The 21,883-nt window shown below is 63.0% G+C and overlaps 2 protein-coding genes across 5 annotated transcripts in view; one reads left to right on the forward strand and one right to left on the reverse strand.

Moving 5' to 3' along the window:
- RPL38 (ribosomal protein L38) overlaps positions 1 to 21,883 on the reverse strand; it is a 548,453-nt gene that overhangs the window by 151,569 nt on the left and 375,001 nt on the right. The window lies entirely within an intron of this gene.
- Positions 2,279 to 21,883, forward strand: part of SDK2 (sidekick cell adhesion molecule 2) — a 70,847-nt gene continuing 51,242 nt past the window's right edge. For 2 of the 3 annotated variants that reach the window (XM_059732001.1, XM_059732002.1), the window contains exon 1: positions 2,337 to 2,713. In XM_059732001.1, the coding sequence (XP_059587984.1) occupies positions 2,641 to 2,713 (73 nt within the window). In that variant the 5' untranslated portion in view covers positions 2,337 to 2,640. Of the gene's footprint in view, positions 2,714 to 21,883 lie in introns of all 3 variants that reach the window. The other variant, XM_059732003.1, reaches the window with a different exon arrangement.

A 21,883-nucleotide genomic window follows, 5' to 3' on the forward strand; every position in this document is an offset into this window, starting at 1 on the left:
GCAGGATGCGGGGCAGAGTTGAAGGGTGGCGGTGGCGTTTTGGGGTCACCCAAGACGAGAAGGAGAGAGGGTGACTTGCAGAGCTTGTGTGGGAAGGGAGAAGAGTGTGTGCCTCTATCTGCCTGCTAGTGGATAACAGTCTGCTACTGCTGCCAGCCACAAAGAACTAGCTCGCATAGTTCGCATAGCTTGCATAGTTCAGGCCTGTCGCCCTGCAGAGAGCTGGTGGGCCCGGCACGGCTAATGAGACCCCTGCCCCAAAAGCCTGGCATTCTCTCTGATTTCGGGAGCTGTTTCCACATTCGTGGGACTGGGGAGAGGCAAAAGCCTGCCCCGGTAACTCCAGGCTCGGTCTTTCCTGCTGTTCAAAGTATGGGCTCTGTCGCTCTGACATCTGACCGCTGCTTCCAGGGTCACGGAGGAGGGCGCGTGCTCAGCAGCACGAAGCCTTTGCTACAAAACCAGAACGCGGTCCGGTCTGCCCGGCCGCCATGGGCCACGGGGGTGCCGGCAGACACCGATAACAAAGGGCTGGCTCCTCGGTGGGATGAATTGCAATAAATCCCCATAGTCACTAGGGGCAGGCGGCGGATTCTGAACCCGGGAGAGTTTTTCCAGGCCCCGGCCTTGCAAAGCAGGAGGCGCGTGATCCGGACCGTGGGCAGGCAGAAAGTGAGGCATGGGCATTGGGTGTGTGGGGTCCCCCCTTGTTCCTGGGCTAACGCACCTCTGCTGGCTCCGCAGGCCCCCCGGAGAGATGAGGAGGGATTGGAGCCCCTCTTGGTCCTGTCCTCGCTGCTAAAGAGCCCCTGGGGAATTTGCTGAGCTGTGGTGGGGGTGCGTGGTGCCGGGCCCAGGCAGCCCCACAAGATGCACCACCGACACTCCTTTCTATACCGGTTATTATTCCTCACCGTTAAAATTTTACACACGCGTTCCAACTTTTACTACCCGGGCAGCTCATAAACCTTATTTTAAAGGATTCTCTCCGTGCGTGTGTCCCCCAGGGAAATTCAGTTTGCTCATTTCTTCCTGGATATGCCCTGCTTGGAGCAGGAGGCAGGACTAGATGAGCTGCTCAGCCCTCGTGGTCTAGGATTGTCTGTGCTGCAACCTCTCCTGTTTCGCTTTCCCTCTCCTTTGGATCCAGCTGTCTGATACAAGATCTTGCTCTAGCAGAGGCCTCACCGCGGTGTCTGGGCACCTGGCAGCCCACCCCTCGTTTCTTCTCACAGCCCCTGGCCCGGCAGGCAGGCGGCGCAGTTGTTCCCTGCGGCACAGAGGACGCCGAAGCATGTGGATGAAGTGACTCACCTAAGGTCACACAAGAAAATCTGTGCCAGAGAAAGGAATTAGCTCCTAGTTTCTCAGGGGAGCTCGCTAAGCACCGGGCGTCCTTCGTTGCAGACCCACGCTGGGCCTCTCTGGTCCCATCTGATGGGCAATTCTGCTATTGCAGGGCCAGGCATGTGCTGCTTCTCCAATCCAGGCAGCAAGGGGGTTTATACAAAAGGGTTTCGTCTTCCTTGACACGCACACGTACGTACAGTCCCTTACACACACCCAGACACATGCATGCACATACGCTCCCCTACACACCCACACACGCTTCCCATTACATTGAAGGCTCACACCATCCCTTCCTCCACACATGACTGGGGCGGGCTTGCAACCCCTCCCGGGGCTCCCGGCCCCCTTTCCACTCAGCTCCCTTGCCCTGCCCAGAGCCCCCCATGAATCCAGCCCTGCTGTGCAAGGCGCTGTACAAACCAGCTGCACCACCACCCCTCTCCCCCACAGAGGTTCCCAGCCCCCACGGGCTATCCCCGGTGCCCAGGAGTCACCTCCCTAGCTCCCAGGGGTTATCTCCCCAGGTCTTTAGGGTTATCCCCAGCCCCCTGGGGTTACATCCCCAAACCCCATGGGCTATCCCCAGTGCCCAGGAGTCATCTCCAGCCTCCAGGGGTTATCTCTCTAGCTCCCAGGGGTTACCTCCAGTCCCCACGGGTTATCCCCAGCTCCCAGCGATTATCCCCAGTGCCCAGGAATGATCCCCCGCCCCCTGGGGTTATATCCCCGACCCCCAGGAGTTACCCCCAGCACCCAGGAGTTACCCCCAACCCCCCAGGGTTATATCCCTGACCCCCAGGAGTTATCCCCAGCACCCAGGAGTTACCTCCAACCCCCCAGGGTTATATCCCCGACCCACAGGAGTTATCCCCAGACGCCGGGGTTACATCCCCGACCCCCAGGAGCTATCCCCAGACGCCGGGGGTGACCCGCAGCGCCCCGGGGTACTTGGGGGCCCCGCCCCGCCCCGCCCTGCCAGCCTCAGTGTGCCGCTCCGAGCAAGGGGCGCGGGCGGCCGCCGCCGGCTCCGGGCGCTTTCCAAGCGGCGGCCACCGGGGAGCGCTCTGCGCCGCCGCCGCCGCCTCCGCCTCCGCCGCTCCCGCCCCGGCGGCGCCGCGCTCCGCTCCGCTCCGCTCCGCTCCCTGCGCTCCTCACTCGGCGGCGGAGCCCGGCGCGGGCGGCAGCGCCGGGCGGAGCGGGGAGCCGGCCCGGCCCGACCCGACCTCCCTCGCACGGATTACGGCGCCGCCGCTCCGCGAAGTTGCCTCCGCCGGCGCCGCTCCCGGGACCATGGGGCCGGCGCGGATCCTGCTCGGCGCAGCCCTCGCCTCCCTCCTCGCCCTGCGGCGCGCCCGGGCGCAAGGTACCGCCGGGGCACGGGCGCGGGCGCGGGCGCGGGCGCGGGGAAGTTTGCAGCCGGGCCGGGGGGGGAGCCCGGGCCGCCCGGGACTGAGCACAAAGGGATCCCGGCTCCGAGCGTGCCATTGTGCGGCGGGACGTGGCAGCCGGGCTGGGCTGGGCTGGGCTGGGCTGGAGCAACATGTGCTCGGACCCCGCCGCCTCGCTGCATCCTGCCCCGCCATCGTTCCTGCCCTATGCCATCCTACTCCTGCATCCTGCCCCGCCATCGTTCCTGCCCCGTGCCATCCTGCCCCTACATCATTTCTGCCCCAGCATCCTGCCCCGTGCCATCCTGCCCCTGCATCCTGCCCTATGCCATGCTGCCGTTCCTGCTATGCATCCTACCCCATGCCATCCTGCCCCAGCATTATTCCAGCCATGCATCCTGCCTCTGGTATCGTTCTTGCCATGCATCCCACCCCATGCCATCCCCTCCCAGCATCATTCTTGCCATGCATCCTGCCTCAGTGGTATTCCTGCCATGCCATCCTGCCCCCAGCATCATTCCTGCCATGCACCCAGCCCTGGCATCATTCCCGCCCCATGCCATCCTGCCTCCAGCATGATTCCTGCCATGCCCCCAACCCCAGCATTTCTTGCCATGTATCCTGCCCCCAGCATGATTCCCGCCATGCCCCCACCCCTGGCATTTCTTGCCATGCCATCCTGTCCTGGCATGGTTCCTGCCATGCGCCCTGTGCCTGCCTCCCGGCAGGATGGGACCCCCATGTCCCCAGAGCAAGGAGGCTGCGCCGGGTTTCTGGCTGGTTACAGGTGGGCAAGTTCCTAGCACCGGCTTTGTTTGTTGCCTCTGCCGTGCCGTGTTGCTGGGAGAGCTGCCCCCTTCCCCAGCGGTCCCAGGCCTGCCCCGGTCCCTGGCACCCTTCAGCCCCCTTTCCCTGCTGGAGAAAAAAATCGCCTGGCTTTTGCAAGCATCGGCAGTGACCTGGAAAGGGGTAATTCTCCTCCGTGGGAAGCAGCTTCTCCAGCCCAACCCTTGTGTTCGGAGGTTTTTTGGAGAGGGGACGTGGATAGCATGGGATTAAAAAAAGGAAAGAAAATGAAGCCATCGGGAAAAGATGTCCCTGAGAGCTGGTGTTTTTCCAGTCTGGACCTGAAGAAGCCACTTGCTTTGCATTAAGGAATGGGCTTTCACTATTAACACCCCCCCCCTCCCCTTTTTCCAACCCCACTTCCCACCAGAGCTCCCTGCTTCCAAAGTTTTTTATCCAGCGCCCTTCTGGAAGCTGCCCTAATATTTGGTTAGTTATCCAAACAGCTGCTTTCAATGCCTGGAGCAGCTTTTACAGTGCTTGTATCTCTCCCCAGCACCTTACTCCCTCTCTCCTGTATATCTCCAGACCTGTCAAGATTAACAATACAGCCAGGAGAGATTTATATGGGGAAGGCAGGAACACTTGGCCAGCCGAAAGCTTATTACGGTTCTCGGGGAAGGGGGTGGGAAGAGAGGAGCAACGCCGTGGCCCCGGCGCTGAACTTTATTTATTCTTGCCCAGGGTGTGGGCAGAGCTGCCGGCTGGGCAATAGCCCCGCACTCGGTCTGGAGAGAAGCGTCTGCCCCAAATTTGCACTCCCAGATACAGGCTGAATCTTCCAGGGACCCCCGAGATGCAGGCAGAGGGGAGGGAAGCGCAGCTATAAATATATATAATGGGGCAGGTGGGTTTGGCAGTAAAATGCTGCATAATCTCTCCAGGTAGGTGGATAGTAAATGCCTCTGCATCGCTTTTTTTAGGCGGTTGGATTCCTGGCTCCTCGCGCATTGCTTTTTGCTAAGATTAACCCTGTGGGCGCGCGCGCGTGCGTGTGCATTTGTGCGCGGGTATGTGTGCAAGGTTTGCCCTGGCTGAAGTTTTCCAGCCCCTCCAGGCAGAGAGCCGGTGTCGGGACTTGCCCACCGGTTGCTGGAAAAGCCGCACGCTTTGACTGTGCAAATGCCAGATGCCAGGGTGTGTCCCAGCCCGCCGGTCTGCCCTTCCGGCCTGCCTTCCCCTTCCCTGCCCAGGCTGGGGTTGGCCTCGGCGGCGTGGTAGGTTGCGGTAATGTGAGTAAATTAGAGCTGCAGTTTAAAGGGGATTCAAGGCAGCACAGAGTGAGCTAATGCTGCGGGGCAGCGCGAGACCCTGCGATAAGCTAATCGCCTCCAGGATGCTTATGTGCTGTGCGGACTATTTTCGTCTGCCTTTATCTGAATGAGATGTATAAATAGTTGCCTGTTTCTCTAAGGTGCGGCGTTTCATTCGCCGGCGCCAGCCGATATGGGCTGCTGGGACTCTGCAAAGGCCGTGCCGGAGGGGTCCTGGGGCAGAAGGAAGCGCTGCTCTTTTAGACTTTAATTAGTGCCGAGACCCAAGATGCGCAGATGCTCTTTGCTTAACCACCCAGAGCTGGGGAGCGGAGGGGCGGTCTCCTGGGCTCCCCTCCGGCCTGGCACAACTTTATTTGGTGGAGCCGCGCCTGCAAAATGCTTCGAAATCATAGCGGCGAGGTCTCTCTCCTTGCTGGGCGAGGGCCGAGTGGGGCCTGCGGATGAGCCGGCAGGAGGTGGGCAGCCTGGGCACGGGGGTCTGACGTGGGCCAGGCGTGCGAAGCATGTTGGTGCCTGGAGCAGACTTGCTTGGGTTTCTGCAGGTCTTGTGCACGGGGATCAGTCCGGCCGGGGGGGCTCGGCCCCGGCACTGGCTCCCTCGATACCGGCCTGGCTCGCAGACGGGGTGAGGGCTGGCAAAGGAGGAGCGTGGAGCCCTCCCCACAACCAGTTTCCTGGGCATCTCGCGTCATTTCCCTCTGAATTTACAGCCGCTGGGCTCAGCAGCGAGTGCAGCCAAAGCCCTCTCCGTGCTCCCCTTCCCCTGCCTCCCCGGCGCTATAATTCCTCAGTAATTAAGTTCAGAGCATAACGTATAAACCGGCAGTATATTCTGCAGGAAGTCCCCGTGTCAGAGACTGTGAAGGTCTCTTTGATTGATTCACTCTCCCTCGGAGTTTCTCTTCTCCTTGCCTTTGGAGCTGTGTCTCGCGGGTCCCCCGCTGCTCCGTTTGTTCTCTGGCTTTGGGACGTGTTCCCGGCGCAATGAACTTTCCTGGTGTTTGCATTGAGACCGAGTGTGAAATCTGGCTTCTTGGGAAGGCTTTTCTGTCTCAGTGAAAGAGGTTTTTGGGGGAGGAGGAGGGCACCACTCGCTGCGTGAGGCCTCGGGCTTTGCAGACCTCGTTCACTGCTACAAAGGTGAGAGCTGCAGGGAGTACGGCAGCTGCTCGTCCTCCCGTGGGGTATCACGTGGCTGCGATGCCCGGGAAGCGCTCTCGGTTGGGGTCCAAGGTACTGGACTATTATTGCAGGGTCGGGGGGGAGTGCAGCCATCCCAAGGGACCAAACCCATGCTCTGAATCGCCAGCCTCTTGTGAAGGGCCGGGGTGTCTTCACTGGCACGTAGGTCGGGCAGGGCATCGGGGTCTCTGCGACTGCAGTGGATCCGTTGTGGTCTCGCCGTCCCTGGGGCCGAGATGCTGGGATGAATTACAGACCTCCTGGGTGCAGGTAGGCGATGCTGCGTTTGGGGTTGCGGTGCTGGAGGAGCCGGGCTCGTGGACCAGGGGCAGATGGAGCTGGGAGGGGACATAGAGGCAGCTCCCTCCATCGTGCACGGGGCCGGAGGTCCGGGGCATGCGGGGAGTAAGCATTGCTGCACCCGCTCTGCATTTCCGGAGGTCTTTGGTGCTCTGGGAAGAGGCATTGGCCCTGTCCAAAGCGCTGGAGCAAACCCCAGGACGTAGCCAGGACCGGCAGGTTGGATCAGGGGCTCTCGCTGCCCAGATGCCCCTCGAGTTTGGGAAGCCCCATGCACCGTGAAGGGGCCCGGCACATGCCTATAGAGAGCTGAGCTGAGCAGGACGCTTTTGCACCCGCGCTATTGATTCAGCCGGCTACGGGAAGGCGGATCGATCGGGAGAGCGGAGCAAAGAATGGGGGGAAGAAAGAAGGGAGAAAGGGGAGAGGAGCCGCCGAGGTGCAGAGGGGGCGATGGCGGGGATGAGGGAAACCTGGGCAGTGCCGCCCGCCACCATCACCGCTGCCGTGAAGAGGAGTGAAAAGTTTTGTTACCTGCCACCACGAAAAGCAAGAGCTGCCCAAGAGGAGGAGTGAAGGTTTAATTACAGACTGGCTCTAGCATATGATTATTAATTACCCACGGCGAAAAATAACTTATTGATTAGGGCCTCTTGCTAATTACCCGGAGCAGAATGCGGCACGTGGCGTGAGGCTAATCAGTCAGGGATCTGATGGCCCAAGCATGGAAATCCAGGTGCTGGGGGGTTGCAACAGCAGCAGCATGGCCCCCCTCTGCCTCTGGGGCCCGCTCCAAGTTGCACCGAGGCCCTGATCCTGCCGTCGGGGCCACCAGCTGCGCTGCAAGGTGGCCAGGGCAGCCCCCCTCTCTGTGCCGGCGGGGAAATCTCTCCTCCAGCTTCTCTAATGGGATTGGGAGGGCTGCAGTCAGCCTGGCCGGGGGCTTAAGGGCCCAGACAGGCTTGACGGGGTAGCAGACGGGCTCCCCCAGACAAAGAGGCTTATTACAGGCGATGCTGAGCTACCTGCTGGCTACCCTTGCAAAGCCGTGTGTTTGGGAGCCTAAACCTCCCCATCCAAACCTGCACGCAGGGCCTGGGCTGCAATGCTGTCATGCAGGCTGGACCTGGGGGGCTTGGGCTGCAGGCTGGCAGGTGGATAAGGATGGGACGGGTTTGCAGTTGCTGCAGCCGGGAGGTCCCAGGGTCAGAGGGAGGGATGAGCTGGAGGAACCTGGCGGGCACAGCCTGGCCCGTGGGCTGCGAGACCTCGCCGTACTGGCTCGCTGCCGAGGGAGAGCTCCTGCCCGCTCCGCGCCGTGCCGCGCTGCCTTCTTTATTTAAGGTCGGCTGGTGCATTAGTCGCTGCCGTGCGCGCAGCGGCTCAGGAAGGAGAGTGGCTTTTAGAGAGGGAGGAGGTGGGGGAGAACGGGAAGATTAAAATGTGATGCTCCTTGGGAAGCCATTAGTGGCCTGGAACAGCAATGAAATTTTGATGATATGATAATCGTAAGCGGAGGAAATATTATTTGCTGTAATGCAGCCGGTTAATGACTCTTGCGGGCAGCTTTGGTGCGGGCAGCGCTGGCACATGCGTAGGGCCTGTGCAGAGCTGCTCGGGGTGGGCACAGGTGCCCACGGGGCCTGCTTCGAGCTGTGGCATGAAGTGGCCGGGGTGGGAGCAAGTGCAGGGAGCTGCAGAGGAAACGCAGCCTGGTGCTTGAGGCTGGCTCAGGGCAAGTGCTAGGGGCTGTCTGGAGGCACCTGGCTATGCCGGGGCAATCCCTGGGACTGGCCACGCTCACCCCCCCATAGCTCTTGAGATGGGGCGCGTGCATGGTGCAGCCTTCTCGCCTGGCCCTACCAGCCAGGGTGCATCGCGGGCTGGGATTTGTGATGCCCAAGCGCCGTGGGGTGGTCCCCCGGCTGTGATCTGTTTGCAAGCCGGGTCCCCAAAACAGCCCCTCTGGACTGCCTCTGCCAGGCAGGATGCTCCTGCGGTGCGGTCCGGCCGGTCCTACTCTGGGCTGGCTTCCCGCATGCTTCACATCAACGGCTGGTAAATCTGGCCCCTTTGCTCTGGAGCTCCCCAAAATACCGAGGGCCGCAGAGGCCTTCGCTGAGCGCTGGCCAGGACCCTCCTCGTCTTGCAGACGCCCCACATGCCAGCCCGGATCTGAAGCCATGCAGTCTCCACATCCTGCAGCCGCTGGTGCTGGGCTGGCCCCCGGCCCCCTTGTCTTGCAAACGCCCCGGGCCGCCGGCGGAGCAGGGCGCTGCAGCGGGTGGCGGGAAGCCCCCTCGTTAGCTCCCCTCCAAGCTCATTATTGAGTAGCGCGTCACTGGTGGAAAGCGGTCAGCGCCGGGACCGTGACAACTGTCAGCGCTGATGTGATTGCTCTAATGAAGAGAAACCAGCCGCCAAGCTGCCCAGGGCGCCGCGCCGGACCCCCTGCCCGGAGCTCCTGCGAAGAGAGGCCCCGAAGGGGACGGGGGCACTGCGGGACCCCGGGAACGCTGCTCCAGTGCTGCCAGAGCTGAACACTTGCTCCAGCCTGGCACTGCCTGGGCTCCGGGGATCCCCCAGGCAGGCCGGCCGCCAGCTAGGGCTGCAGGGATGAAGGCAATTGGGCCTTTGCAGCCATGTGCATCCCGCCAGCCCGTGCCAAGGGGCTGGGAGAGCTGCCTTGTGTGTGTGTAGGGGGGGAAGGAGACAGCAAGCTGCTCTGCAGCCCTGGCTCATGGACCCCCTGCTCCTGGCAGGATCCGGCCCTGGCGCACCTGTCTGCTAGGGCAGCCCCTGCCCCCACCAGCCCCTCCCCAGGGACCTGGGGGAATGTGCATCTTCCCTGAGCCTGATGGAGTTGCCTGGGAACCGTAACCGGAGCCTGGGAGCGGGGAGGGGGCTGGGGCGAAGGGCAAGGGGCTCCATGGCAGCTGCAGCTGGGCTGCATTCCCCTGCTCCCCCCCTCCTCGCTTTGCCTTTTGTGCAAATGGCAGGCGCTGCGAGAGGGGAGCGGGGTGCCAGGAAAGCACCTCGCTACCCCCATGGGAGGTCCAGCTGCACTGGGATGGGAGCACGCTCGCCTCTGGCATGGGCACGGAGCCTCCTGGATGGGGGTCAGCGGTGGGAGCTGGAGGAGCGTGTCCCCGCTGCTCCTGGGATCTGCCCCAGAGCCTTGCTAGGAAACTTCCTGGGGTCTTGCCTTCCCTCCAGGCATCCCAGGAATGCGACAGCCCCGCGTCCAGCCTCTCCGGATCTGCGAGCCAGGGCCAGGAGCTAAGCCCCAGCTGGCGGAGGGGGGAGGAGGCCGCCGGGAAGCTGGGATCGGGCTGGGGGTGGGTGCACGTGGTGCAGAGGACCGGAGTAGGGGGCCCTTGGCTGGCAGCGAGGGGGTTCGCTTCTCCCCAGCAGAGCTGAAGCCACGGGGCTCCTCCTGCATGAGTCACGGCATTGGCATGAGAGCCTTTTTGGAAGGGGCAAGGCCCTTGTTAGTCCTCCCCCCTCCACCCCAGTGACTCTTATTCTCCATGTTTAAACCTCGGAGACTCCTCCAGCCTCAGGAATCCCCTCCTGGGACTCCATCTGAGCCCTGCTTTCCCTCTGCAAGACAGGGGAGCCCTCTCACATGTGCAGCGGAGGGGAAACTGAGGCACAGAGTGGTGAGGAAGGGGGGAGGCTCACCCGCAGCCTAGCAGCATGAAGCCAGGGCCAGGCCCGGTGCTCCACCACCGCGAGGGCTGAGCCCGTGCGCCCACCCTCCGCCCGCTCGGCGCTCGAGCCTCATAAATCACCGCCAGCCCTTCTGTGGAAATGCCAAGGTCCTCGCGGGAGGGGGAAGGGAACCTTGACGGCTCCGACCATTAGCGGCAGGAAGTCATTGATCTAATTTTAGCTGCAAGAGCTAATTGCTTTTTTTGCGCGGCGCAGTGAGGTGACTACCTGGGAACATCCTCCTGCCTCTAACCTTGAGAGCGCCCGCCCGGAGGAACGCGGGGCTGGCAGAGCCACGCCGGGCCCCGTCCCGGCTGCTCGGGGCCCTCCCGTGCCCCCGTCCCGCACCAAAGAGGTGCCCATTGCCCATGGGAGAAAAGGGGCAGGGGGGAGCGTGCTGTCCAGGTGCAAGCAGTGCAGGGTGTCTGGGACCCGAAATGCAGGCATCTGAGACCGGTGCATGGATCTTAGGACCGGGGCATCGCTGGAGCGAGCGGGATTTTTGGCTTCTTGGAGTTTGCACTTGGGAGCCTCCGTGACCAGCATCTTTCCTTGCATCACCTGCAGCATCTTGCTTGGAGCTGGCAGGGATGAAGGGCTGGCTGCCCACCTCCGTGGACACCGGGCCCGTGGTGAAGCCCGTCAATGCTGATGTTTCTTGCGTGCGGATGGCGCTCCATGCCCACTCCGGCATGGCTGGAGTCTGAGATGCAGGAGGGAGCACTGAGCCCGGCTGGTGCTTGCATCGGGCACTGGGATGTCTGATCCTTTTCTAAAGCCCAGGCAGCTTGGACCGGGATGGCCTGCTCTGCCCCCTCTTCCCTCCAGCCGTGGGAAGAAGCCCCGGAGCTCTGCACCTGTTGTCTTGCACTGACCCACGCCACCTGCCCCGGCAAGGCTGCTACGCCTCTGGCCATGGGCATGAGAGGAGCAGCCCTTGGGCATGGAGACGGGCATCGTGAGGCCAGGGTGGTGGTAGCACTACCGAGGCTGGTAATGAGCTGCATCGTGGCCTGTCCTAGCTGGAGCGGGTGGGCTGCCCTTGAATTGAGCAGCAAAGTGTAGGGACCACCGGTAGGTGCTGGCACCATCGGCCATGCAAGAGGCTCTCATCCTGGGATCTGCACCGCTGCCCCATGAGAAAGGCTGGCCTTTCTGCTAGGGATTTCTGCCTCCATGTTTTGCCGGTGTGGGAGGGTCGTGTCTCGTCCCAGATCCCCCCCCCGCGGCTGCAGGCACTCAGGGCAGTCCCTGCCTTGCCCGGGGTGCAGGGGGGAGGCTGCAAACCCAGAGCCGGGTTTAATCTCCTCTAAGTGCTGGGCATTAACTGCTCCTTTTTATGGTTGCCGGTTCGATCGCCTCGTTTGCGGCTCCCCTTCCAGGAACTGGCCTCCTCCTGCCCGAGAGGGATCGATCGGCAGCGTGGGGCTGCATCCGGCTGCGGCTGACCCCTCCTGCACTCTGCTGCCCGTACCCACCGTGGCCATTCCCTGCTGGGTCTCTTGCTGCAGCCCGGGCCCTGCCTTGCAAGCATCCTGGCATGCCTTTCCCAGCAGCCCCAGCCTCCCGTTGGAAAGGCATGGGCGGGAAGAGCTGGTGGCGGGCTGTGAACGTCCCCTACCCTTGCTGGAGGGGGTGCCCGGGGGCCTGTGACTGCGGCAGGATGGGCAGCACGCTGACGTACCCCAAGCAGCCGAGACCAGGAGAGGGGTGACCCAGTGTGGCATGCACAGACCCTCCTGGTGTCCACGTCTAGCTCTGCCACTGACTTCCCCCTGTGGCCCTGTCAGTGCTTCTTAACCCTGCAGCGTGTGGTTCCTGCAGCCGTGAGGCTCACGGCAGCCAGGCCGGGCTGCTTGGGAGGATTAACGAGGTGCCTGGGAAGCGTTCACAGCTCTGCACGGCAGCTGAGTGTTTCTATTCATGCCTGCCCTTGACTTCACGGAGCCTCCCACATGTCTCTCCCCAGCCCTGCATCGCTGCCCCCGTGGCTGGGAGCGATGCAGCGGGGCCCATTGCCCCGCTCTCCCCAGCTTGTTCCCAGCTCCACATGGCCACGATGCCGCTGGAGGGCTGTGCTGACCCGTGAAACCTGCCCCTCTCCATGCAAGCAGCCCTTGGAGAACCCGACTCCTTGTTCCAGGGGCTTTTATGTCTGGGGGGCATGGCTCTGCCCGTACCGGGGTCCTCCCAAGACTGCATGCCGCAGCCCTGGGGCGCTGCTAGGAGAATGCATGCTCGCAGGGTGGACAGGCCTGCTGCATTCGAGGGTGCAGCACGTGTCCCTGCACAGCCCCCACGACCTGCGACTTGACCTGTTGCTTCTACCCCCAACCCAGGGCCTCCGCGAGGGCTGGATCCCAGGGATTTCAGAGAGAGCTGCTCCCTGCCAGGCCGGGTGAATAGCGCCGGGGCCGAGGTTGGCCTCCCGGGCGGAGGTGGAAACAATAGCTCAGATTTCGGCAGCCCACATCCCCGAATGCCTGCGAACAGCTGACGCAGCGGCGCGGGGGAGCCTGATGGGATTAGGCTGCACGGAGCACAGGCTGCACCCGGGACACAGAGGCCGGGGCTGGGGGCAGGCGGCTCCCATCGCAGCGTGCTGCCGAGGTCCTCTGCCAGGTCCGCATGTCCCCCCTGGAGCCGGACACCCCCTCGCAGCTGCCCCCAAGTCTTGGATTCATGCTGGATATTTGCAATTCCCACGCGGGGGGGGATGGCAGGACGCCCCGTCCCCTCCTGCACCACGTCGGAGGTGCCTGGCAGAGCCCCACGGCACGGGCCACAGCCCCCCACAACCCTCGCCCTGCCTGGGAGCAGGCCCCAGATGCAACGCGGAGCTGCTCGGGGCTCGGTTACTTTAGCAACGCCGCGGCGAGGAGTTAACTTCAAGAGGGGACCTGTAGCGCGTATTGATTTTTGTAAGCGGCGGTGGAGGAGAGATGGGGAGGGGGCAGGGTGGCAGCCCCCGGTGCCGCGCCACGTTGATTTACAGCTGCGGCGCTACGGAGGTGCGGGTGCGCGGGGTGGGGAGGGTGCTGCGGCGGGCGAAATGAATTGCTGTTTATTTGGATAATGAGTTCTCAATGCATCCGCGCGCTAATAACATCAACTCATTAGGCAGCATGTTTAATTCAGAGCTCGGCTGCTGGGAGATTCCCTCCCCAGGGGCCGACGGGAAAGAGCAGTGCTTCCACCTGGGGTGGACCGAGGGGCAGGGGTGGGGATGGGCTGGGGCGTCTGCCCTTGACCATGGGATGAAGGCCGAGGAAGGCAAAAATGAGGTGGTCTCGGGGGTCTCTTCCATAAGGTCCCGGCTGCAGTGGGGTCGGGGGCCTGCAGGCTTGGGCAGAGGGAGTTTCCCGTGCCAGGAACATCCCCGTTGCCTCTCCTGAGCGCACGGGGCATGCACGGGCTCAGGCCGTGAGGATGGAGATACCCCCTGCCTTGCACAAGTGCTGGGGGGCTAGCGCCTGGTGAACCCCTGTGGAAAGTGTGCGTGCCCTCTCTTCACTCGTGTTCCTCCCTGCTTCGCCCGTAGCTGAGCAAATTGGTTAGTGCTGGGGTCTCTGGTATTTCCCGTGGGTAGCCAGAGAGGCCAGTTCATTAGTCACAGGAGAGCTGGGCCTACGGGAAGGGGAAATGCAAGTTAGCCGGCATCTTCTGGCAGCCCCCGCTGCATCCCAGCCCCACGTGGCAGAGTCGTGGCTCTGGGAAACTGGTCTGCAGAACTGCCCTGTGCTGCCGGAGGGCAGGGAGAAGCTCCCTTTCTGCGTCCCAGTCCACCCCAATCCCCTCTGCTCCTCACCCCGGTGCGGGGCACGGCCCAGCCACGGCGCTGGGAGCAGCCAGATCCCTGCAAGCATCTCCCCTGCATCCCCACCACCCATGACGCAGGGATCACAGGGCACCGCTCTGCGGCCCAGAGGCTGAGCCGGGCAGGGAGATGCCTTCTCTGTGTAGCTGAGCTCAGTAATTTTATTAATCTGGGGGTGAGGGAGCTGGTAAGCTTACCCTGGCATGTCTCACTGCACCCGGCTGGCAGATGCACAGCCGAGACGTGCGAGCCTGCGGGGGCTGGACCCACCCTGGAGCCCACCCTATCCCTGCCCCGAGGTTGGGGGGTGACCTGGCCATGTGCCCCTCTGGCAGCGGGCAGCATGGAGGGCAATAGCCGTACCCAAAGGCAATAGCTGGCTCCCACGATGCAGGCGGTGCAGTGCCCGGGTGGGAGCAGCCTGCACCTTCAGCGCCATTTGCAAAGCACGTGCGGTTCTTAAGGTCTGCGAGGGAGCAGATCGCTTCTCGAGGATGGCGAGCCCCGCGCTGGGGGCACAGCAGGCATGGCGCAGCTCCATCATATAGGCTTTGCATCAAGCTGGCGCTTGCGTGGAAGGCCTGGCGGGAGCTTGCCAGCACCTGGTGGGGTCGTAGTGGGAGTGGGGCCGTGTTCCTGGGAGAAGCAGAGTAGCTGTGGATCCTTGGTAAGGCAGAGGCTCAGGCGCTGCTGTATGCATGTGCTGGAGGGCTTCTTTTCGGTTGGGGTCCTGTCAGTGTCTGGGAAGCCCCTGCTCTGTCATGGGAGCGGCACCATGCACCTGCTGCTGGCCACGGTGTGATGCACTTTTTGCTGGAGGAGCTCTTGTAAGCAGCAGGAGTTGACACCTGTCCTGGCTTCACCCCCCTGACCCGAGCAGATCAAGGCTGAGTTGCCCCTTGGCTCTGCTTTCCTGCAGGAGCCAGAGCAGAGAGGGCACTTGAACCCAGACCCTTGCATTGCAGGTTTGTACCCGCCTGGTGGTAGCTGGCTCTGAGGGGCACCATTTGGTACCCGCCAAAGTCCCTTGCAGCACATACCAGGTCTCGTTTGCTTTCTTGCTTCCCCACAGAGCTGGATGCGGTGCCGGAGGCTCGCTCCCCCTCTGCCCTGGCAAGAAGCAGTGCTTGCTGCATGCCCTGCCTGGCTTTTCTCCCCCGTTCAGGGCCCGAGGCGTGATGGGGGATGCGCTGAGCAGGTGCTGGAGAGACGTCCGTGTTGCAGTAACCACCTGTGGTGTCAATCCCAGAGCAGGAGGCCGGCTCCCCTGGTTCTCTCCTCCCCAGTGGGTGTTGGGGCTGATGGATGGGGAGCGAGACCCCCAGGCTTGCTAAAAACATGGGTTAGCAGCAGCAGCGGGCAATGGGAGAAAGGCGGCCAGGGTGTGCGCGGTGCCAGCTGGCAGGCGGCAAATGAAGATGTAGTGGCACCGGGGTCTGGGTGCCCCGGCCCTCGTCCGCCTGGGAGCAAGTCTTTGTGCGCTGTTGCTGGCCAGATCCAGGCTGGGGCTGGGGCAGGTCTGAGCCCCTCCAAGGAGAGGCTGGGCAGCGGGGTCCCCTCTCGATTCAAACTGGGGGGCAGGTGGGAGGCGAAGCCCCCTCCCGAGCACTGAGCCCCACGCAGGTGACCCCTCTGCCCTTGCTCTGCAGGCCCTACTTATGCAGATGTGGGCACATGTGGGCATGGATGGGCACACACACACACCCACACACAGACATGGACGGACACACACTCACAGATGCACATGGACATGGACGTGAATGGACATGGGCACACATGCACCTACACACATGGGCATGGATGGGCACACGCTGACACGCTTGGACATGGGCACACTTGGGCACACACTGACACACATGGGATGGACACACACACCCACACACGGACATGGCCACAGATAGACACATGTGGACATGGACATGAACACATGTGGACATGGACACACGCACCAACACACACACAGATATGGACATGTGGACACAAACAGACACACACCTGGACACACATGGACACAGACACACACATACTTATGCACACGGCCATAGACACACACACACGGACATGGCCACAGATAGACACACGTGGACATGGACACGAACACATGTGGACATGGATGGACACACGCACCAACACGCGCAGATATGTACGTGTGGACACAAACAGACACACACCTGGACACACATGGACACAGACACATGCACACGGACATAGACGCACACGCGCAGACATGGTCAGGGACGCACACAGACACATACATCCCTCTCCCCTCCAGGACGCCTGTGCAACCCCCCCGGCTTGGTGCCAACAGAGGACGCTGTGGCCATAGCGGGCGGGCGCACAAAGGCCCCATGTGTGTGCAAGCGTGTGCGCCACGTGTTCTCCGTCCAGGGGCCTGTCAGCTTTTCCGGCGCCGTGGCAGCCTGGGCCGGTGGTTCTTGCTGGGCGTGGGGGCTTGCCGCCCACAGAGGCGCTCCCCCTGGCCTGTGCACACATGCTCGCTCTGTTCCCTGCTTGTGTCAACAGCCCACCGCGCTGAATGGGCCTCTGTTCGGCAGCCAGTGCTGGCGCTGCTGGGGCCTGGCTCTCTCCAGCTGGCTCCTCCCTGCCTTTGGCAGGGACAGCGGCTCGCCCCACCTCGGAAAAACCGGGCGTCGTGTGCCAGGCAAAGGGCCCGGGGCTTCTGCCCTCTGACACAGGTGCCCTTCTCACCCTGGGCATGTCCCTTAACCCGCCTGGATCTGTGCCCTGCCTCTGGCAAGCCCGACTCGGAGCTCTGCCCCGAGGAGCCCAGCACCCTCCCCCAGCCCGACTCCCGCTGCTCTCGCACCCGGCTCCCGTGCGCTCGCTCGGCCCCGCGCACCGCCTGCCCCCGGCGCGCCTCGTCCACGGAGAGGCGGGTGGCGGAAGGGAAGCTCGTTAGGAAAGCATCCTGCTTTTAATTAACAAATTAAAATCCTCGTTAACAATCCAGCCTCGGGGCGGTTGGAGGCCGGGAGAAGCTGGAGCGTTTGTTATGGAAACAGCAGTTCATTAACAAAAAATAAAATGGAATAAACTCGGGCGCGGAGACGGGGAAACGGCAGCTCCCAGCCAAGGGGCCACGCCGGCTGGGCACAACCGTGGGGGGTGGCACTGCCCGGCTCCTGCCTTGGGGGCTTGGGTGGCCCCCGGGAACCACGAGCCACAGGCTGGGGGACCAGGGGCACCGCTCAGCTGGGCTGGATCTGGCTCGTGGCCCGCAGGGCTGGGCCATCGACCCTGGCCTGGTCCCTGCTGGCAGCTGGCTTTGGGCTGGTGTTCCTGCCTCTTGCCGGGAAAAGCCCGGTGTGCAGACACACGCCCTCCCCGGCTGGCAGGACCCGGGCTGCAACCTGCCTGCTTGGGGCCGTCGTGGGCTGCACACGTGGCTCCTGTAGGCATGCTGCACATGCGGCACTGCTGCCGTGCAGTGCTCCTGTTGCCTGGCCCAGAGGTCACCCAGTCCCAGGCCGAGCTGGTGCATCCCTTGCTGGGTGCTCAAGGGCCCCGAAAGGCCAGTCACGGGACGAGAGGGGGGATCAAGAGCTTGATCCCAGCCCCGCTCGAGCGCCGGAGCTGGGTGTGAGCAGCGCCCCTGTCCCCCAGCGCCGTCGGCTCTGCCTAGCACCATTGCTCTGCTCCCGGCCGAGCCCCGTGCCCACCAGACCTTGGGCTGGGCTTGCAGAGAAGGGGCGATTTGTGAGGGGGGCCGTGATGGAGCCAGGCGCTGGATGCACATCGGCGTTGGCTCCAGTGCCCACTGCCCTGCTAGACCCTGACCCCTGGTTTTCACTGCCGGGGTTGCAAGGTCAAACCCCAGTGCATCGCAAGCCCCACGGCCCCTGTGCCCCCCAAGGCCGCTGGACTTCCTTGGCAGGGCTGCCTGGAGCACATGGAAGGGGACACGGGTGGTGGTGGGGAGAGGTCGTGGTCACTCTTGGCCTTGGCTGGGGGCTGGGACCACATAGAGGGCTGTGTGCAGGGTCTGGCCTTGCATGCACCCCGCTCCCCAGTGCTTGTAGGCAAACCCCCCGTCTCATAGGGGGGCAGTGCCAGGGGGTCCCTGGCACCCTGCAGCTGCCCCCCACCTTGCACCCTGCCTGGTCTCCACCTTGCAAAGCAGGAAAACCTGACAGCGGTGGGCTGGGGGGAGCAGAGCAGAGAAGGAGGGGCCCTGCCTGGAGCCCCAGCAGCCGCCTGGAGCAGACGATGGGCCAGGCTTGGGGGCTGTGGCTCCGGGCAGAGATGCTGCTCCGGCTGGTACTTCAGGGGACCTCCCAGACCTCCTTGTCAGAAGCATCTTGCCTATGTGGTTGCCATAACAACCCTGCATCCTGCAACCCGGTGCCCCCCCCGCTCCCCAAAACTCCCGTGTTTCCCGGGAGCGCATCTCTTGCGTGTTCCCGCCGGCCGGCTGCAGCCGCAGGGCTCTCACCAGACGGGCCGGCAGGCCTCGGTGCCCCAGGTGAGACCTGGGGACCCTGCCAGGACCCCGGGGAGCCCAGGCTGAGCTTCCAGGACTCTGGGGTTCAGCACCTGCCTCGAGGACCCTGTCTTCAATGGGGGGCATGTGGCATCTAGGGGTGCTGGGAGGGCTGGCCCCGTACCATCCCCGGGGAGAGCCCAGCCCCAAACTCCTGGGAGTGAGTGATTAATTGATTGATTGGAGAGGGGGCCGTGGCCGGTGCCCGTCCCGACCCAAGCAGCCTGGGCTGGGACTTCACCCAAGCCTGGGCTCGGGGGTGTGGTTCGCAGCAGCTGACCCCGCTCCAGGCTCAGGCCGGAGCCACACACCAGTCCCCCACCCACCTGCCCGGGGAATGCTGCTTTCCTGGCTCTTCCTATAAATCACAGCTGATGGTTTTATCCTCCTGGACCGGCTTCAAGGCCATAAAGCACCTCTGCGGGACCCACCTGCCTGGGGGAGATGGATGAGCTGTGGCACAGACAGCAGGTCGCATGCTCCGTAGGGAGTTCCTGCTGGGCCGTGGGGATCTCGGGAGCCAGCCCTGTGCCGTGGTGTGGCAGGGGAAGCTGCTTTCCCCCTCCAGGCATCCGTTCTTCCCCTGCCTCCAGCGCCAGCCCGAGCAAGTGAGCAGCGATGCTGTCGTGGGCGCATGGATGCATCATTGCTCTCTCCCCTGTGGATGTGGGACCATGCTATCATAGACCTTCTACCACCTAGAGCTAGCGGGGATTCCCCTCTGGCATTAGGGCAAGGACTGATGTTTCCAGAGCGAGAGCTGACATCGATACCCACTGCCCGCGCACAGCTGAGTTGGCCGGCGGCCTCCGGCACGTGGCGGCTCCACCGGGGCTGTGCAATGGCTCCAAGCCGGGCCACCCCAGAGCCAGCTGCACCAGCAGCAGATGCATGTCTGTAGTGTGGCGGAGGCTCCACGCTGGGCTCCAGTGTAACGTGGCGCTGATACCCAGGACTCACTGCAGAGGCGAACGAGCCACGGGTCTGTCGGCAGCATCGCCTTGCCCAAGGGCTCGAGGATGGCCATCCATCTCTGCCAGTCCTGTCCCCGGACGTGGCAGGGCCCTGCGCTCTGCTTAGCAGCCACTTCAGGTCTGCCTGCACGCCTCTCGTCTCTAATCCGGTTAACACCCCCTGCAATCGGATTACGCTGTGTGCGAAACCCCAGATCTGATCGAAGCCAGGCATGTGACTGGGAGCAGGGCTGGGCAGACCTTGGCACCATGTGCTGCTGCCCCGGGCTTCGGGGACCCGGCTTTCCCCCTCCTGCAGGGATGTGGAAGATCGGGGCTTGGTCGCCAGCTTGGCCCCAGGCTCTTGGCATGGCCTTTGCATCACCCAGCCGGGACCTTCCTCTTCTGCTTCACCTGTAGGCTCCTCGGGGCAGGGCCTGCCTGGTGCTGTGCCCCGACGCGGTGTCAAGACGTGCGACTTGTTGCTGCATCCGCCAGCCCCTTGTTTGCTCTCCGGAGGATGTGGCAGCACTGCCTTTAAAAGGTTCATTGTTGTCTGCTCCTGGACCAGCCGGACGCATTTGCTCGGACACGTGTGTGCACGTACATGGCACATGTGTGTGCATGTGTAAATAGGTGTGTTGAGTGTGCATGACTGGCTGGGCTTGCCCTCTGGAGATCCTGAGCCTCACATGTACGTGTGCTGTGGACAGAGGTCACTCTGCTGGTGTCTGCATCAGGATTGTCTCCCATCAGCTAGCTCCCTGTGTCCTCCAGACTGGCCAAGCAGTGCCTGCCCGCAGCTACAGCACCGTGCACCCAGATGGATTTAAAACCCACGCAGCATCTCATGCCTGGGAGACCTGAGGCCGGAGAGGCTCCAGAAAGGAGACTTGCTGCACTTCATCCTGGCTTTCTCCTTCAGCTACCCCGCTCTGTGTCCCATCCAGTAACACTTCCATCCCATACAGGCCCAGACACTTGCTGGTACCTTGAGAGCCATTGCATGCCCGAAGCAAAGTGGGTCAGGCAGAAGCACGCCCAGCTCGGACCATGCATGTCAGGGTAGGGCAGAGGGTCCTGAGCCCCTCCACTCGCCCAGGGGTGGCCGTGCCTTTGCTGCAGGGACCCCCTGCCTCGCAACCTTGGCAGAGCCGCAGGCTCCCACGCTGTGATAAATCTCCATTTGATGGGGCTCAGCGTGTGCCTGTCAGGCTCGAGACGGATCCATTTCAGCCGGCAAGGTAAGCCCGCCGAGCGCTGGCACCGGCAGATGGCTGCGGGGCGCGGGGGGTCTGCCGGAGCTGCTTCGGCGTAATGGAGCTAGCAGCAGAAACCGCAGGCAGGTCTGCTGGCCCGGGCGGCTGTCTCGGAGCCGATCCCTCCCGCCGGCTTGGATTTATTCCTTGATTTGGCTGCAGAGAATGAACCGGGGGCGCGTTGTGCAGGGCATGTTTGTGCTGTGACCTTGACGTATTGCAATGCCCGGGGCAGGTATGAAATGCAGCCGGAGGGCGCGTGCAGCCGTGGGTCCCGGGAGCCTCTGTCTTGCCAGTTGCCACCACAAACTGGGTAGCGCTGCCAATCGCCTCTATTTGCCCTTGGGCAGCTGGGCATCCGTGCCACCCCTTCTGGCACCGGGAGCGGCCCCTGCGCCTTTAAAGCAAGGCATCAGCTCTGACCTGGCTCATTCCAGCTGCAGCAAGCAGGAGAGAGTTGGAGGGGGGGCAGCTGGGTTTATTTTTAAAAGCTGCCGTGGTCCCTGTGATGGGAGCGCGGCATTGTTCTGCCTCCTCCCGCACCCTCTTCACACCACTCTGCAATCACTCGGCGCAGACCTCTCCGTATCCTGGCAGCTCCGAGCCGAGAGCCCCCACCCCGGCGGCCTCGCTCCCGCAGCAGCATGCGGCTGATTGCAAACTCCCAGGCACGCTTTGGCCGTGACCTTGGTGCTTAGCAAGGGAGCCCCAGCCAAAGCCAGCCGCGCTCACGTCACATCGGCCGGGTGGAAGTGTTGCAAGTGCTGCTCCGGTTTGCAGGAGGGGGTCGGAGGTACCGGCTCCGGCGGAGACAGGCGGCAGCGCTGAAGAAGCTTCTCCGCATCCCCGCTGGTTTGGTTCGCAGCCTCTTCTTGCTGCTTACAGCTGATGGCATGGGGAAGCAGGCGTTGTTTGTGTAGGGCCTACAGCATCTGGTGCAGAAGTGGCGGGGCCTGGGCCAGCCTGGGGTCCAAAGGGGAGGGTTGTGGCATCTGAGGACGGGCATCCAGTTCCCAGCTGTCACTCCATGACGCGGTGCATTGGGTGCCTAAACCCCTTTGTCTCAGTGCTGCGAGGGGCTTTGGTCAGCCTCACCAAGTGCTTTTTTGTCTCTGTGCCGTGGGGAATGTGGCCTGGGGTTGTAAAGCTGCCTTCCCCCAGAGTCCTCTTGAAAGGATGTGCTTGGCTGCGAGCTGGGCCAGCCCTGGCACCCTTTGCCTGTGCCCGGGGTGCATGCGCAGAGATGGGGGCATGCCAGGCTCCGTGCCTCCGGTAGCATCTTCCTGCCAGGCGGCT

Source organism: Alligator mississippiensis, chromosome 8 (genome assembly GCF_030867095.1).
Source record: "Alligator mississippiensis isolate rAllMis1 chromosome 8, rAllMis1, whole genome shotgun sequence".
In the NCBI taxonomy this organism is placed as follows: Eukaryota; Metazoa; Chordata; order Crocodylia; family Alligatoridae; genus Alligator; species Alligator mississippiensis.